We start from the raw sequence: 19227 nt of genomic DNA, 5'->3' as shown, positions 1-19227 counted from the left end.
CTCTTGCCCCTTGTTTACAGCTGGCCTCGCACTTGTGCAGCATCCACTGAAGGAATAATGACCTCTCCTGATAGGGACTCTTTGTTATATTAATAGATCACTGCTTGTTTTCTGCCCGTGTAAAGATCCCATTGATCACTACCTGCCTTTTTAATTAAGTCTCTGGCCACAAATTACTGTTGGGCCTCATTACCTAAATGTACAGCCTCGATGCTGAAGATTCAGAGCTTTTTCTACACATCATGCTTCTGCAGTTTTCACACAGCTTTGACATCGTTTGGCAGAAACCAAGTCACATGTATTTTTACATTGCTGGAAAGGCTTTTTCCTGTCCTCTTCATGTGAATTCTCGTCTATTCTAGACTGTATTACACACAGATTTGCAGACTGATTAGCTTCTCTGAGCATACAGGATGTTGCCTGAAGCTCTGAAATAATGGCAGCTCTATTTATGTTTATTTATTGCTGAACTATACATATATCAACATGATTACGCTGTCCACATTGCAGTCACATGAATTACAATTACTTCCAGCCAGCTGCTTTTTTTGAAGGGCATTGGAAGGCTTTTTTGTATTAAATATATAAAATATTCCACATTTATCTGCTTTGACTCCCTTTTTATAAACTGAGAAAGTTAAAATGGGTACAAACTTTTTTGGGGTATATAAGAAAAATAAGACAGAAAAGAGAAAAAAGAAACACGAGACTTGCTAAATCCCAGTGAATTCTCGTTACATGATAATATGATTTTTCAAATCCAAGTTCAACTGTAATTGTGTGATTAAGCAAAACCAAGCGAGATCCAGAAGGAGATTTACAAGATGATGTTAAGCAGGAGAATTCCAGATTTTCCTGGAAGCATTTTTGTTATCCTTCAATGTAATAGCCAGTGGTGGATTTAATCCCCTCAAATTAGTCCCATGCTAATCCTCACTAACCTCAAACAGAGGTCAGTCATGTCCAATTTGAAGATGCATAAAGAACACTTTGTAATTGCGTGTTCGAGGCGCACGGCTTCACGATGAGTAATTCTCCTGCATGCTCTTTCTGTGCACATAGGATTCAAAATGTCAGCCTCCGGTACAACCTCACAGACTGCAGTCATGTAAACCCTGTAAAGGTTGAAGTGAAGCACATGTTGGATCCTGTCAGTGATTTTGGCGACATATGGACGCTCCATATTGCACATTGTGAATGGCACTGATTTAAGTTTTGATACCCACAGTGTTGTAAATCCTGTTTGTGTCTGTAAACACACAATACCTGCCAGGTTGGGACATTCTCTTGTTCTTTACTCTCCTATCCACTTGAATGGATGCCGTGAGGCCAAATGTGAATGAGCGCCTTGCTGGCTGGACACAACAAGCATGTGACTTTGTGTCACTATCATATCACATCTTGGCTGTTTGACTCTACTGTATTAGAGGATTATGCTGACCTATGCCCCAGTCCCCAGTCAAATTTAAGCTTGATGGACTTAATTCTAAGCCCATATTTTGCCAATGCCAGCCGAGAGCACTGATGGTGCTTTTGGCTCTCTGTCAGTGCTACCTTTCCAGTAGTCGTGCAGCTTCAAAAACTTTACAGCTGCTGAACATGAATTCAGATTTTTCCAGTAGACGCGGCGCTTGTTTGACTGCTTTTTGTGTCAAACATTAGGGATGAAAATCTTTAACTGCCATGTAACGCCGCTGTCCTGCTCTCCGTTGTATTTGTATTGTGACCAGTATAAATCTGCATATGTGCGATAACATTGTACTGCACGAAAATATAGCGCCGCATGCCATATTTTATTCAATTCTATCCATTCTGTTTAACATAAGGGAATAAGCATTTGTGTTCCAGCACGTGGCATCTCCACAACAGAATGGACGTCACAAAATGTGCACTATGGAAATGTGTGAGGTCACAGACTAGAAATCCCAGGTCAATAATGAGTGTGTCCACTATTTGCATCACATAGTGCCACACATCTGTGACACAGAGAACTAATGAGGCTGTCGATGCTGCTTGTGGATACGTCGGCCCAGTGCTAAGCGACAATAGTGGACATTTTAGGGGACAGGATCACATTTTTGGACTTCTAGAGCTGTCTGAAAGACTTCTTAGATGACAAATGGTAAAAGCGTGGACATTCAAGTGTTTGGCTGCAGCTCTAACTGACATATCAGGATCCAGTCTGTTCTCTTTTTCCTGTCATCTGTGGTATTATGTAATTTGAGTAAAGCTGCATTTTAAGGTGGGCTTTTATAGTCACTGGTCAAAGGAGTGTCCATGTATGCAATCATGCTATCTAATCACTGTATTTTAAAGCCACACCTGACTATTCTGTGGAGTAAATCAATGGTCAAGAATCTGTCACTAGTTGAACAGATCCAACCTGTGGAAACAAGATTTCTTCTTCTGTAAGTCAGAATAGATGTTGTATTTACGATTTTGTTCAGTGGCAGTTCCAATGTCTTTCTGCTCACATGGCCCATGCCCACTGAACAAAGAAGGGTACTTTTGAGTTTCATATAAGTTTAGCTTCTGCTTTCTTTCTTTCTAATATTTTCTTCTATACTCAACAAACACATTTCTTGACATTTTCCTCGCCGTCGTGCTGACTGACCTCACAGTCGCCACCAAATTAACACCAATTAATGTGAGGCTAGCTGACGGCTACCTGGGGCTTCTGACTATCACAGTGGTGAGAATGCACGGTCTGTGTGTCCAGAGCTCCATCTGATAGGTCAAACGGTCGCGTGCTGAGAGTGAATGCATGGTGTGTGTGTGTAAATTGAATTATTTGTCTTAATCTTTTGCGATTGGTTTATTGCACATGTCGGTGCAAACACGATTTATCCGACAGCACTAATGAGCAAGTGGCTTATAGCTTTCTCTGGGTTTCTCTCATATCCGCGCAGTCTTGCACAACCACAGCGCCAAATAAGTAGATATTTCCCTGATAATGTCCTGGATTAAACACGCCAAGCTGCACCGCTCGCACCGAAACAAGCAGATGGTCACAATCGCATAATCAAACCAATACACTGATAGACAAACAGCACTATTTAAGCCACAGAACTGCAAAATGAAGCAGCGTTTCGGATGACAGCACACAGTGTAAGCTTTTACTAATGCAACTTTTAAACCACAGCTTTTCCCATATTTACTTGAAAACACACAGAGAGGTGACCAAAGGAAAGTATGACTGCCTGGTAATGAAACTAATCTAAAACCGTGAATCCTCTTGAAAACATCAAGCTCACATCTTTAAATGGCAGCTGATGAGCCTTGTGCTGTCAGTCCATAGCAACATTTAATAAGTTAAGGATTTTCATGCTGTGGGCATTTAAAAGAGTTGAATCAATCAAGAGAAAACTACCATTGGCTAATCTATTACCGTTAAAACTGTCTCTTTCTAGCTTCCCAGTTGCAGGGAATTACTTTGTTTTCTCTGTTTTCTATTATTGCAAATGCAAAATCTCTGGATTTGATTAGACAAAACTTATCATGTGCATCAGTTAACCAAGAAAGTAATTATTGGACCATTTAAAAATAAAGATGATTGTTAGTTGCAGCCATTAAGTTTTCAGTGTAATCCTCAACAGCAATGGCTTTTGTTTTACTAAAGAGATTCAGTGAAAAGACTCAAGTGCTGTGGTGTTTTTACTTATATATATATATATATATATATATATATATATATATGTATACAAATTTGACTCTTTTCCATCATCATATTGCAGAGACACACTTCTGTTTCCACGTCTCTGAGTGATGATCTAATATGTGATATTAGCAGGACATGGAGACTGAACTCCACGATTTTTAGCTCTGACACATGCACTGAGAATGACATATGGCTGGCTCTCTGCAGCACCGACCCTCTGAATGGCCTTTATTTTCTTCGGCGAGACAGACGGCAAACCTATGTGAGTCCAGACCTAAACTCTCTTTCGTTCTCCCTTCACATTTGAGATTATACTGTGAGATGAGCCCATTATTTTGCACAAGAAAGATGCTGGATGCACATAATTGTCTTGGAACATGCTCAGCAAAGAATAAAAGCATGATACGATTAGTACTATAACAAACCTGTAAATGTGATAGGGAGAGGTTGTTGTCCTAGTAGATGTGAAATTTTACACACATTTTGAAGTATCACATCGGGAAAAGGTAATGGAAAATTCGAAATACAGCCTATATTGCCACCTAATGACAAAACTACGCAGCGTAGTGTATTCGTCATTTTTATATGCTGTATCTGTACTCTGTGTAATCCTCTGACCTGATCTGGGGTCTCCAGGTCTCCTCTTCTATTAAGAACCCTATAAATAAACTACTATCTTTGGCCACCTGCCGCCACCAGCAGACTTTTCAAAGTGATGCCACTGAAACATAAACCCAAACAAACTCCACATTGTGTTAATGAGTTTCTACATCTTCCCTTTCTGCGCTGTGACTCACCGTGACCCAAAGGTCACAGAGGCTTGCCGGCAAAGTGAGACTCTGACATGTCGCCTTATCACCTGCCCTCCCTAAAAGCCTGCACCCTCATTCCTCTGTCTCTCTTGTGTTGCTTTTTGAAAGTGCAGACAAGCAGTCAAGCCTTTTCTATTTCTGCCTGGTGCAAATCATTTGCACTTCAGAGAGGAACCAAAGTGCTACTTCCTGTCTCCTAGTCTTGTTGCAATCCTCCTGGAATATTTACCTTTAGAATTAGTTACCTTTTTCTCCTCCTGTCTTTGTTTTTGTCCCTCCTGTTCCCTCTTTGTCTACCTTGCCCTTTGTCTGCTGTTCTTTCCTATTATGTCACCAAACTGGGATGGATGTAAACACATACATGGTGCAAGGAGAGAGAGTTCGGCTAAATTAAGAATACAGATGTAGGCAGCAGCAGAGATACTGGGTGCATTGAGACAGCCATCCTGTAAGCTAGTGGCTAATTTTAGCCTTTCAGGGCAGTGCACTGTATCCCCCTGTGGATGAGTTGAACCATAGAGGGATCTGAGCATCAGCTCAGGCTCTTGTTCTCTCCTCTGTTCTGTGTGTGGACACTGTCCTTTGTGCAAAAAGGTTACAGGACAGTCACAATGGACTGGGGTGGAGAGACGTGGATTCAAAGAGCTTTTAAAACACCTGGGGTTTGGTGGGATTTTAACAACACATTTTGCATACAAATGGGAAAAATGGATCAAAATTATGCCACTATGCATATCAGCACAGCCTGAAGTACATGATCAAGCTTCTGTTCTTTTTTAGAGGGATTTCACTCTATGATAAGATGAAGTATAAATAATATATTTGATGCAATAATAATCAGTATTTCTTCAAATTTTGACGTAGATGAACTAGAAAAAATAAAATAGAACCAAAGAGAAAAACAAAGAGCATATTTCATTAAGATAAGAAAAGAACTTAAATGTAAGAGAAAGAAATTCTTTGCTGTGTTGAGAGGTCGCTATTTGTTTTGTACATATGTAAACATCCAATTAGTCGTATTTCAATAGCTCAATATTTAATGTACCCTGCAGTCTATACTGTACTTTAACAATACTGTGACTTTACTTCCTTATACTGATCTTTTACAGTTTGTCATGATTTAGTGTTTTTATTTCTTCCCTGCAACATTCACAGATCTAAACATTTATCACTCATATGGAAAAACTTTTTCTGAAAAAAAGACATCACCATTTCTCACCTTTTTTAAGCCTCATGATAATTTGGTGCACCAATTAAAAAGTCATTACGTTTATGATAAGTAGAATGGCTAATTTACAGGGAATGGAAAGCCATCTGACTTAAAATAGATACTAATTACCTGAAAATCATAATCTTTCAATTCAACAAACTGGGAAATGAAGCAGGTTTATTATGCAAAACGGACCAATCAGTGGTCATCTTTAACATTTTTTTTCTTTTTTTGGGAGGAGAAATTGAGCCTCAGTATGAGAGAGATTATGGAATAACTAACCTGGAAATAAGTAATGGGTTTCTCATGCTAATGAGACACACTAAATTGGAGCCACAGCCAACCAGGCGTGAGTCAATTCTCGTTGGCCAGATCCGACGCAAATGAAACAGCGTCTCTCTGCAGATGTGCTTACTCACCCTGCTGATGACTTTCTATTCTGAAACTTTGCTGCTCCGATTAAATAGCCACACCAGCGTTAACACTTGTGGCATTGAAACACACTTACTGGCTAATTATTCCAGAGCCCTGCACCTTCATCATCCACCTCACTCGCTCTCTGTTACCTACTCTGTGCTGTATATGTGTCTTCTCCACTGGTCGGTTTGTTTTGGAAAGCAGCTATGATGAATTATGTACGGCTCAACATCTGAGTGCCGAGATGTACACACACACACACACACACACACACTAGACACATACACTGCGGCAGCCACATTCTTTGGTGACCAAACAGGCACACCATGCCCTCAGCTTCAAAGGTGACTCTGAGCTTTTGTAAGCGTTTTAAGTGTCTTTTTAATCTTTTTTCTAAATCTTTTTTTGTATCTCTGAAATACCAGCGCATGTGATGTTTCACACAGACTAGCAGATCTAAACCCAGACCACAGCGTCTCTACACTGTACTTGAATTTGATGTGCGAATGTCAGAATTTGAGTGAACTTTTCCACGCGACAAAAGAGCTACTGATGAGGTCTAACTGAGGTCTTCTTCTGTCTTTCTCTTGGCAGATTTTCCATATGACCTATGACCTGGCTAGTGCAGTGGTAAGAATATTTAATTTGATAGGGATGATGCTGCTTCTGTGTCACTGGGATGGCTGTCTTCAGTATCTGGTGCCTCTCCTCCAAGACTTCCCCCCTGACTGCTGGGTGTCCCTAAACGGTATGGTTGTAAGTATTAAACACTCTTCTATTTTGTTTGTTATTTTTGGAATATGATGTATATACTGCAGCGCTCTTCCAGTTGAAGTCCTGGTTCCCTTACTGCTGTTGCTATACGTGTCAAGATTTTCTCATTCCTGTGTAGTTCATAGAGGTTAGAGAGGCAGATTTCCCACTGAAAGTCATTTCTAAAATGGGCTCTTGATCTCGGACAGATGTAGGCAAAAGGGAGTTTCTTTTTCGATCATGCAACTGTCAATTTTGGTGCCATTTTGAAGCCTCGAGTTTAGTATTTGGCTGTCATCATCTTGGTCTTTTGACATGACAAGCGATTGGTGGATCAGACTGAGAACTTGAGGACACTTAAGTCTTAAAACATATCCTCTTTTGTCATCTGTTTTACTCAAAATGGGACTATATCTTGCAAAAATGAAAAAAACAGTGTTTTAAAAAACACTTGGAACTAGAAATTGAAACGATAAACTCATTAGGAAAATGTTTAATGAGGTAACAAATTTTCTCATAGACTCCAATACAATTTGACTCGTTATTGCAGCCAGAAGAGTCGCCCCCTGCTGGCAGGTTTAAAGTACCTCCACAATGGCTTCACTTCTCAGAGTCTACATCCATCTTTTATATACAGTATCTGTCTGTATCAAGCTGTTGAAGAAGCTACTTGTACTTTAAAATGTTTCATAAAGATGCACTTATTGATTGTATCATGGTAATAATGCAGTTACATGTCCTGGAAAAATAGTGTAGATCTTCCCAAGCTGATGAATTTTGACAAAAATATTTTAAAAACATGGGGAAAAAAAGACACAAGTTGTGTTCTTGTATTGCAGGGTGGCGCTAGTTAATCTGACCATCATATTCAAGAAGGATGATAGAAAAAAGGCAAGCAGTGATGAAAAATTTCTAGAAGGGTATAACAAGAAATACCTCTTCAGCCTTTCTTTGTCTGCCATTTTAAGCTTTAGTGGTATATACTAGTCGCTCAAATACTTCAGAGGCAGATCAAACTCTGTTACAGCTTCCTATGCTGGCATCCAGTGGGAAGTTCACTTTCATGCTGTTATCTATAATTAAAACACAATTAAAGATCATGTTAGATTGTAGTAAATGCACTAAATGTAATTCTTAAAGATTCTGGCTATAGTAGAGTTCACTCTACAGTATCTGCTCTCCACACTGAATTAAACTGTATTGCATTTGGGCAGAGACTGTGGAAAAAAAGAGTAGCTTATTTCCTAATGATTACAATTCTTAAAAAAAGAAGCTGCAGTTAAGTTGCGCATTTTTAAATCCATACCATAAAAGTCAAACATATGTAGCAACTTTTGCTATCCTGGCCTTTATATTTTGGCTTTATAGAGTTCTTTGGATTTAATTCTTTAACTCTAATCATGCCATGTCTTAATAAACTTATGAAATTTCCATATTGACATGGTGAATGCATCGCCTGTTGGGTCACACTAGTGAATTTTCCTGGGAATAGTTAGACATAGTAAACACAATTTAGCTATTATTCAGCTTAAGGAAATGTCTACAGTAATGCAATTCCTCAAAAGATAAGAATTTTATTTTTATTTTATAGTTGTATTCAGTCTTTGCTGTGCTCACTGTGGCCTACAAACACCAAATGTTATTAAAAGCCCTGGATGACCATATGTGATGCACTATTTGAGAGCAAAGTCTTCTGTTTTTCTGTGAGAGAAGTATTTTATGTTATTTCACCCTGGATATAAAATGTTATTGTGTGCACTGACATGTAGCTGTAAAATTCATGAAAAATATGAGCCACAATGTCTCCTGTGTAGACAGCTGGACTGATCAGAAGAGAAATATTACTGTTCTGTTAGACGCCTGTGAGATGGACGACTGAAAAACTTGGCTTTCAGCGTCGACTCTGCTTTGGTTTGAGCTCTTTGAGGACTGTCCCTTCCTGTATTTGGGATTCTCTTTCCACAGTGTTTTCTGTATCTTCCTTTCTCCCATTCTTTCTCTTGAGTTGGGGTCAAGTGTAGTGTGCTTGCTCCTCTCAGAGCGATGCGATCGTATAGAAGAGTGTGCAGGCCTCCTGGGTACTGCTGACTGTAAATGCCCGCCCGTGGAACTCTTCTTCCTCCCCATCTCCTTCTCTGCGACAAACATCTCTGCCTCCACATGCTCACGAACTGCTCAGAGGCCTCAGACTGGAGGTGCAAATGTCAGCTTCTCTCAGCATCACAACTCTGTATCCCACTCTTGTCTTTACTTTGAGGCAATGAGTTGCCCAAGTTAGTTCAATACCAGCTAACATGTGTTATTCATCCAAACAGACATTATCCATCTATGTTTGCACCAAAGGAATTTACGGTAATCTAATTTCCCGCTTAACTGTCACAATTAATCCTAGGTGCTGGTTAGACTCTACAGAAAATTGGGCAAACAACTCCTTTAAAAACCCAGATTTTATTTGGAGTCCTTTGATCAGCAACACTCTGGATTCCTATTTACTCCTAATCATGAAACTTAATGACTAACAGCTCCTTGCATTTGCACTGTGTGTTGCTGCTCTTGCTCAGACTAAATCAGATACATTCCCCTGTGCATGCAAATCAATACGAAAGGGAGGTCGTGTAAAAGGCTAATTTGCTGCCCCTTGTGTGGAAGGATCATTTGTACTGTGGAAAGCTAAAGCTAGAGCTGCAGATTGCAAGAGAGTTATGAAGAAGAGAAGGCACAAACATGTGCATTAAAACAGCAGAAATTAATCTAAAATTCTCTCTTCTTGATTCGATCAAACACTAGAATGCTCTGTATTTAGAAACAACATTACAAATATGTCTCTTCTCATCGACATATCAGGTTTCTGCGGACATGTCCTGACTGCAGTCCTGTTTGGATCCATTTCAAATCTCATCTGTTTCACAACTTCTCATACTGTTGAATAAGGATTACCAAACAGTGCATTTCCCTCCTTTCAAATGGATTTTTGACAGTATTGAGACTAGTGTCGAAAGCATTAGTCAATTGCATCCTATAAGCTTCTTTTATAAATGATTTCACTTTGATTATCAATCAATCATATATCCGTTTCCAGACTCTCAGATATGAGGAGTTGTTGTTTCCGTCACTGTAAATTGAATATTTTTAGGGTTTGGACTGCCGCTCAGACGTAACAGCATATTAGATCGTTACTCTGGACTATGGCCAGTTTTGATTTTGTTTTTTTCAAGCTGGTGACATCTTTTGAAAGATGAATCAATAATTTTGACAGGATCACTGCGCTCACAGCACAAAGCTGTCGCACAATGGATATAGATTAACAAATGTATCTAATATCCAACTTTACACAAAAATAAAACCATTATAAAATGCAAACCAGACTGAATGAATGTCAGTGTTATATAACTTGAATTTACTTTCAAAAATTCACCAAAAATTTGCTTAAACACAACATGAATTTGGATATTTGCGGACTGGAAATCACAAAACTTCAAACACGATGTAACCCAAACTTGTAAATAAATGCAAAAATCTAAAATGTATTGCTTGTTTGCATTCAGGAACTTAAAAAAAATGTACGTTTATTATTTTATTTATTGTTGGTAAATTGGAAAACACTTTTCTGATCACAAATTACTTCCAAATCTTTATACACATTCAAAATACAGTACTCATTTTAATTCATTTTCTAAATATGTTAAGCTCATATATTCATTTCTCCTCCATTTATATGAAAATTAAATATGTTTTCTGAACCGAAACACACAAAAATTAACCTCAATACACGACTGACAAAAATAACCATCAGTTGCAGCCCTACATGAGACATATTGGAGGCCAAACCTCTGCTTATGCCAGTGGTATGTATCTAGGGTATCATGAGCTCATGAGCAGCTCGCATAGTGTTACTGACTGTGATGTGGTAGAATGAGCAATTTGTGGAATCTCTTCCCTGTGGATCTCCACAGAGGCCCGTGTGCTGACTGCAGTCTGGCAAATCCAAAGTGATAAGGTCGGCCCACATGTGGGATCCCTCTTCTCACACCATCACAATGCATTAGCGTTCGTAGGCTAAAAAAATCTCGATTAGATATCTTTCCTCCTGTTTACTGCTGGTATAAATACACAGAGAGACCCTCATTTGAACTTTGTTGTGTTTTTGAGCTCCATCTGCTCAAGAGTGATGACATTAAATTCAAATTGCGTCATTTTTTTTTCTCTGTTGTTCGTTCGGTACTTTGTGTCTCCAGCTGTGAGGCTGACGAGGACTGCAGATACTGCTGAGTGGTGCAGTACAGGGTGTGGGGCTGTTATCTTCTTGACTAATGGCCTGAGAGTAGCTTGTTACTCTTTAGAGACTGCATTTACTTAATCACCAGACAAGATAATGCTGCTGTCGCTGTGTTGGCTCAGGCTAGAGGCCGATGAGGCTGTTGCATCTGTCTGCATGTACAGCGTCAGGACATGCGTGTTGTGTGAGTGCATGTGTGCGCTTTACTGTTTCTGGCGAAGCTCATATAAAGAGGCAGACAGCTGAGCAGCAGCCTGCTGAGGATTCATGTCTCAGAGAGAGCTAGAGGTGGACAGACAGACGGATACTGTAGGTGGACACACACACACACACACGAAAGGCCTGGCTAACCTGGTGAACTGTCCTTCAGCATCAGTCACCCTTCCTGGCTTCTTTTATCCATGGACCATCCAATACATTTCCATCTTGTTCTTCCCCCATCTCCCTGAATGAGTCATTTCCAACCGCCTGCCTCAGTCCAAAATTTATGAATTAATCAGATTTTTTTCTATTCTTCTCTCACATTGCACGTCCCTCAATGAGAAAAAGCACTGGTGTAATGTCAGTAAAATTCAAGACTGCCCTTGTCCTGATGTGAACAGCTTGGTTTCGCGGCTCTCGTAGTTTATTATTTGATGCAGAGTATCTTTGGTTAGTTACAACTGTTGTGTCGCAACTGTGGGGGTCTAAGCTGATAACTGGAGAGTTTAAGCAAGCTTCAGTGTTTCCACCACAGCGGTTACATTCTGTAGAGGCCGTCGCAGCACATTTGTAAATGAGTTTTTCTGCCGAAACACTTTAAATGGAATTTTAATGGAGTGACATTTGTGGTGACTACTGTAATCTAGAGATCTGTGAGGAGAGCTTAGTGAGGCAGTTCCCCCATTTCCAAACAGAAAACAAATTGATTCTTTAAAAAGAAAAAGTCGCCTGAATGCTGTTAGTCTCATTTCCATATAACTGTCAAGTGAATTTGAGCAAAAAATTTTTAAATGCTGCATTAAGTTTTAAAAAATGTAATGCAAATTAGGCCTGCTAATTCTTTTAAAACATATAAACAAAGTTGCGTAGGGTCTTCAAAAGCTGGCGTAAAAACTAGAATAAACAATACCAGACAAACAGAGCGATGTCTTCAGGATTACTTTCTAATCAGGAATGTAATGATTTTGTCCTGCCATCTGGTAGGACCATGTTGTATTCTGTCCAGTAAGGAATACAGTGAAAGAAGTGGAAACGGATGATTAGTCTTGAGAGTTTAATGTTACAGCAGAACTTACTCAAAAAAGGTATTTCCATTTTCCATTAACTTTTATTCTTTCAGAAACGTCAAAACCACTTTAAGCAAGTGTCATGCATTTTCTTTGCCAAATTCGGTAAGTTTTTTTTAAAAAAAAAGTCTAATGCGAAGGTATGTTGCTCAATCAAGACCAACAACAAGGGCTGTACAATTCATTAAATTTCAAGGAGAAACACTGTGAATACAGTCTTAATTTGATGAAAAAACTTTCACTCTAGCAGGAATGCAGCTCAGTGGTGCTCCATTTAAACGTGCAAAAAAGAAAACACTTTGTCTGTAAAATCCAGCAATAGACATAATAATGAATATTGATCAGATTAATAGTGATTATCATTGGGGCCAGGATTGTACAGCCAAACTAGCAACTACAGCAGATACAGTTATCTGACTTAACAATTAGCTGATAGAATGAAAAATAGTCTAGTCTTGCTGCTTTCCTTTGAATATTTTGGGATTCCGAATGGTTGTTTGGACAGAAACGGTTGATTCCTTACTAAATTACAGTTGCACTTCTTATTGACAGTTTATGTACATTACTGAGAATATAATCTGCAGAATAATTGATAATAAAACATATTGTAAACCCCCTAACAAGGCAACCTAATATCCCCAAAGAAGAAAGTCTCTAAAAAAAATCGTTCTCAAGATGAATCCTTCACTGGGACGGCTACAGGCAATAAGCATGAAGACATATGAGACAAAGGGACCCACAACCTTCCCACTGAGATCCACCATTGCAAGCGCTTTTCTTGCCAGATTACAGCTTGGTGCCCGTGCAGGCCTGCAGACCCCTTCAGTTCCTCACTTGTGTCCAATGACTGTTGTGCCTTCTGTGCACTCCCAGGGAGAACAGCTTGCAGTTTGATTATGTAATTAAAAAATGAATATTGTGCATCACTTTTTTTTCCATGCAGGGACAGCTTGTCGGGTTTTAGAGAGTTATATGATTGAGTAATTACAGTCATCAGTTAATGCGAATGTTTTGCCCATTCAGTTGTTTTCGTTATGGATAAGTGCACACAAATGGAGGATTTGCCTGAAATGAAAAATGAAAGCAAAATAAAAGTGAAATGTTTGTAAAAGTAACATTTTATGAAGTTTGGAAACTAAGAGTTGTTCAAAATGTAAAACCTACGCATGTACACTCTGCAGTGTACTTTATGCTGCAGTGAAGCTCTCGAGTCAGTGCGAATCTGTGAGAACACAGATGTGGAATAACTTGGATTTTTGCCGTTTGTCCTGTGAACCTTGCTGAGGTCAAACCTGCTCTTTGCAGCAGTGCATTACATCCTGTTAGTCTCGTAGTTCATCAATACGAATAACAACCAAAGCCTCTGGGTTACTGCCAACAATGGGATGATGGTGAATCATTGATTGCCCTCCTGGTCACACAACCAATGCAGGGAAAACATGCTCAAATAGATTGATAAATGATTATGCAGGATTATTACATAATCTAACTTCACCATTTGACCGGTGAAATGATCAGATAAGGTTAACGTAATAACACTGCATGTGAAGCTCTTCTCTGTGCAGTCAAGGAGGGTTTCAGAACTGATTCTAAAGGTGAATCTGTAGAGTACAGCCCTCTTTCATCAGTGGAGGGAGACTCCCCTTGCTTTTACCGATCGAACGAAAGAACTCAAAATGGTATTTGAGGTAGTGATCTTTAAAAATAGTATTTTGCATTCCTACTCAGAAAAGGATCTGACTGCTAGAAATTGTATTTTATCATATCATATAAAAAGCTGGAATCAAAACAAAACTGATTAGACCAGATATAAGCAAATACATTTGCAAAAAGTACTGCGTAAGTGATAACAGAGGTAACTTACTTCAGTGTTTTGTAAATTCTTAGATGAGAAGTTGAGTTTATTAATGGTGTATTACTATATAAAAATGTTCTTTATTGTTGTAATTGTGGGGCATAGACTGTATATAAAGATACACAGTCCCTCTATAACGTAAACCATAATTTTAATGCTCAGTGAGGTAGATCCGGCCATACGTAACTCTGCCAAACTCCCAGCTAATCCTAAAATGAGCAAAGTGCATGATCGTGAGTGGAGCAGAGGTGGGTCATATACTGTCCTGTGACGGTACCCACATGACAGTCAAAGCATCACTTTGACTCCTAATTAAATTTTTATGGGTATGTTGTATAAAAATTCACCAACGCACAGTAGTAATGAAAGGTTAATGAGCTAAGGAGACCAAAACTGTTTTGCGTACTACACTGTAAACATGTTATTTTCTGCTATAAAGATGGACATTTCAACATTAGAAGTTATAGGAATTGACTCGCTTTTGGAGCAGTCTCAAGTGGCAATTTTAGGAAATGCAGATTTTGACACTTTCATATGAGCTTAATTATTTTCAGCACCAGATGTTGCCACTTGGTTTGGAGTTGAAAGGGTCCATGACCAAAAAAATGTCTCTCTTAGAGTTGCTTCTAATGTGGCTATAAAGATGATACCCTACATTGTTACATCGCCATTGTAAGGACTGTCCGTCTGTTGGACGTTGAAGAGTTGGTCATGGTGGCGTACTGCTATTACTAGACACATTATGTGTTCTTTGGTTGAAAATCTAAACCCCCCCCCAAGTACGCATAGTTCACACTGTTTTGTAGGGCTGGACCCGAATATCCCGAATATTCGTTTGCTAAGACGGTATCCGGATATTAATTTTGGTATCCGAATATTCGGTAGGTCCAGGGCAGGAGGAAAAGAAACTTTGCTTTAAGCCAGAAGTCATGCTTTGCTGTTTGAAAGTCCCGTGTCATAATGGCTGGCTGATTCTCCACCAGTTATGTCTCATGTGAGCTATAACTGGTGGAGCTCACACTGGTGAACTGAAACGTGGCAAGTTGTTAAATATACAAGAACACTGTCAAAAACTTGCCTCGATCGAATTATAGAGCTGCTGACGCTTTTTTGTTTGGAATGGGATTTGTTTAATCCATATGTGGATCTGTTCGGAGCGGCTGATGAAGATGAATATGCAGTATCTGATGTCACTTGTTTTGCTGCATCGAGAGCTTAATTATATTTAGAATACCTCTGGAGGAAATGAATACATTTGCTGTGTTATCTACATTTATTGAAATGAAGGGGATTGTAGCAGATAGGAAAACAGCAGAAACCGCACTTTCTGCATTGATAGCGCCTTTTACCAAAGGACGGTAAACATTGCAAAAATCTGTCAATCTGGGATGTTTCTGGTTCTCATCACATTTCACATAGTGGTGAAAACTACAAATTTGCATCTGTCCTTTGACTGCTGCTGCCAACAGACAAAAATGTCAAGCAGGTGCTAACTATGACGGCCTTGTTGTGATTATAATGCACTGCACCAGAACTGTGAGTCACGTACTGGAATAGCAGCCAGAATGCAAAATCAAGCAGTCAAACTGAAAAACAACAGTGAGTGTAGAACAGAGATGTAAAAAAGAAAGTTTTACTGCAACACTGCTGTTTTGGTTTGTGCTGTGTTGTTGTTATGTTCAGTGGAGAGCTCTTGTAAAGTACACTTTGCAGACCACAATATTCACTGTTAAAGAATCTTCTCACTCTGTCTCCACCTAGTATCAGACATTTTACTCCTGCGGGTCCCAGATGTTAACTCACAGGCACAATTTCTTCTACCACACTGACCAACTGGACTGTGATTTCGATGCATTTCTATTGCCTTCTCACATATTGAGAGACCTGGCAATAATTTTCCACAACAAGATGCAAAACCTGCATCATTCTTTTTTCTTTACTGCCATATTGACAAAAGGAAAAGTCTGCAGCTCCTCCATGTTGTACAAATGCTGAGAGTCATTACGATTTAAAAACAACAAAAAAACAGCTGGAAATCTTTAGAAAATCAGTCACATAATGTTGGCTTAAGGAAGCACTAAAGTCTATAATCCTAAAACCTGGGAATTTGGAAGCATGTGAAACATACTTGAACAGATGTTTTTGTTTTCTTTTTAATGAAACTTGCTGTTGTGAGTCGTTGTAGATGTGACTTAGTTTGCCAGTGTTGTAATGAAGAACAGTGACGATGCACAGCAAATTTAGCCACTTTTGAATGCCAAGATTGTAACTGCAGATTACCCAATGCACGTGCATTAACTAACAATATAATAAATATGAGCTACAATGGCCAATTTTTCTATACATGGCTAGCCAATTTTGCCTTAAATCTGACTTTTCTCTGCTGCTTTAATAAAACCAGACTAAAGAGAACCTCAGCAACTAGCTACTGTAACATTTTAAGTGGTTCTGTTCATCTAAAAACAAGATAAATTTATATGTTATGTTGTTAAAAGATGCATTTAAATTTTATTACAGTGTTGGTCATAATAAGATTTTTTGTGTTGATTTTATGATGTAGAATAAAATCACCAGCAAATGTAATTAGGCACTTGCTATCAGACCCACCTGTGTTTCAAACTGTTTTAACTTAAGGCAGGAAGGTAAAACATGTCACAATAATATTTCTCGGCATCCATGAATTTGTTTCTGTCTCCTACCTGCTCCTTTCAGACTTCACTCTTCATCTTTATTCATAATTCTGGACTGAAATCTCCCCCCAAAATAGCAACTGCGTCATATGCTCTAAATATAAACAGATTTTCGAAATACGACAGTGCAGCACAATGTGATGTCAATCCCTGAGCCCTTTATGACCCAAAGCACTGCAGACATTCCCCCGTTGTATCCGTTAATATGTGCACCATACAAGGACAAACAGCAAAAAAAGGTGCAGTGAGTCACTCCAGCTTATGTGATATCATCTGGCAAAACTTGATTTTTTTTTTCCTGGTTTTTCCATGCATACAAATATGTCAACACAAACATAGCATGGTGTTTCTCAGTAAACAGTCGCCCACCATCTCAACCGCACATGCTAAGTGTACACATGTGAATGGAGATCTAAGGCCTGCGACCTCCCAAACGGCATTTGTTCCGGTTACATGGATGGGTGCATTTTTTTTCTGTGCGTGTAAACAGATTATTCAGTGCATGTGTTGTGTGCTGCGGTAAAATGCTAGTTCTGCAGATACAAAAGATATTTCAAATATGGTGACGGTTTTGAAAAAAATAGTGGCTATTTGAACCTGAAGGTCGCATTTTGCTGGCTTAATCCCCCTAAATCAAAACTTCCTGTCCAAATAAAGGGGTCGATATTTGTTATTAAACCGGCGAATGTAATTATCACAAATCTTCTAATCAGCCTCTGAGAGAAACAACTAATCAGCATGGAGATGAGAATTGATGAGTCATCTACAGCAAATGATTGGCTGTAAATTTACTCATTCGCTTAATCCCAAATTGATGAACAGAGTGGCGTCAAGCAGAACAGGGAATGACAAAAGGAGGCACCACGGACATGATGGGATGTGCTGTATGATCACGTGGCATGTGGAACCGTGCCAGCCGATAGAAAAGACAGAGATTAACTGTATTTTCAAGAGGTTTCATATTTCTTTCATTAGCTCCTCTATTGTGGGTGAGGGAGGTATTCTCTGAGGAGCGCCTCCTCAGCACTTCTTCTTCGCAGGAGGTGAAGCGACTGGAGGAGTCAGCAACTTGGCTACACGGCCTGCAGCAGGGAGATGTCACATTTGTCCCCAGATAGGAACTCACTGGGTTTCATAGACAGGCTCAATGAGCTTGCTCGGTTGCCCACTAGAGATTTTGCACGTCCCCGGGGAAAGGCACACTCTCACATTTGACATGTACTGTATTAATGAGGAGTCTAAATCCTGCTGCTCTCACTCGCAGACGTGACTTCTCCTCAGGCAGAGACCAACAAAAGTGCAAAATTTAAAAAAAAAAAAAAACATACAGAAATGTGGGAATTGTACATTGCAGCTGACAAGCTTTTCAAGCCTTGTATTGTGATTCTGTCTGATAATGTGGGTGGATTACCAAATTTTAAGGGCTTCTACAAGAGAGTCTACGTGGGAAGTGACTCTTAATGAGATTTCAGGCTGACACCGTGGAGAGGGGCATAAAGTAACAATCCTTTGAATAATGGTGAAGGCATTCCTGGTGTTACACTTATTCATACACATACAAAACAATGGAAGCTGGTGTGCAATGAATAAAACAACAGTTGGATCCAGAGGTTCAAATCGAGAAAGGTTTACACCAAAGGAAGTCCTACACGATTACTGCAGGAAGTCCGATGGTTCCAGAGATATGACAAGCATTTGTCTGCATGAAGCTGAGCCCTTAAAATTTCACACTAAGGCTGTCCAAAAGAAGCAAAAAAGCGTGTTCTTTCCTAAGGTGTTATGTTTTTCTGAGGTTTTAAACTGACCCGATGTAATATTGATCAGAGTTGATAAACTGGATCAGCCACTTTTGTGACAGAGATACTGTATATCTATCAGCATATAGATAATGCAGAAAAGATGCTTGGGGTAATTTAGACACAGTGTCATCACATGGTTTGTGCTCCCACTCGAGTGCTTACATTACTCTACTGTCTGCAGCACATGTAGCAGAGTAGATGGTGGTGCGGAGTCAAGCCGCGTCTAACTTACTGATTAATTTGTGCAATACGCTGCTTTTTCAATATAATTTGAACACGTACGTAAAGAATGCTGGTCAATATATCATCATTTTTTACTATTCGTATCCGTCGAGCTCTAGTGTGGATGGATTTGTCGAAAGACTTCACTAAACTGACTTGACCATTACAGATGGTCAGAAAGGCCTCTAGTGTATCCGTGTGCAGCGGCCAGTCTTGTCATAATCTATACATGTCTTCGGTGCATATTGTGGAAAAACTGAAGACAAA

The 19227-nt window shown here is 39.4% G+C and overlaps 1 protein-coding gene across 1 annotated transcript in view; it reads left to right on the top strand.

Annotated features, from left to right (window-relative positions):
* LOC110962305 (potassium/sodium hyperpolarization-activated cyclic nucleotide-gated channel 1) overlaps positions 1-19227 on the top strand; it is a 79735-nt gene that overhangs the window by 26977 nt on the left and 33531 nt on the right. Inside the window, exon 3 of the mRNA XM_022210231.2 lies at positions 6692-6853. Coding sequence (XP_022065923.1) covers positions 6692-6853 — 162 coding nt within the window. The remainder of the gene's footprint in view (positions 1-6691; positions 6854-19227) is intronic.

This window comes from Acanthochromis polyacanthus, chromosome 18 (assembly GCF_021347895.1).
Source record: "Acanthochromis polyacanthus isolate Apoly-LR-REF ecotype Palm Island chromosome 18, KAUST_Apoly_ChrSc, whole genome shotgun sequence".
NCBI lineage: Eukaryota > Metazoa > Chordata > Actinopteri > Pomacentridae > Acanthochromis > Acanthochromis polyacanthus.
The sequence above is the reverse complement of the archived record's forward strand: the minus strand, read 5'-3'. Positions and strand labels throughout refer to the sequence as shown.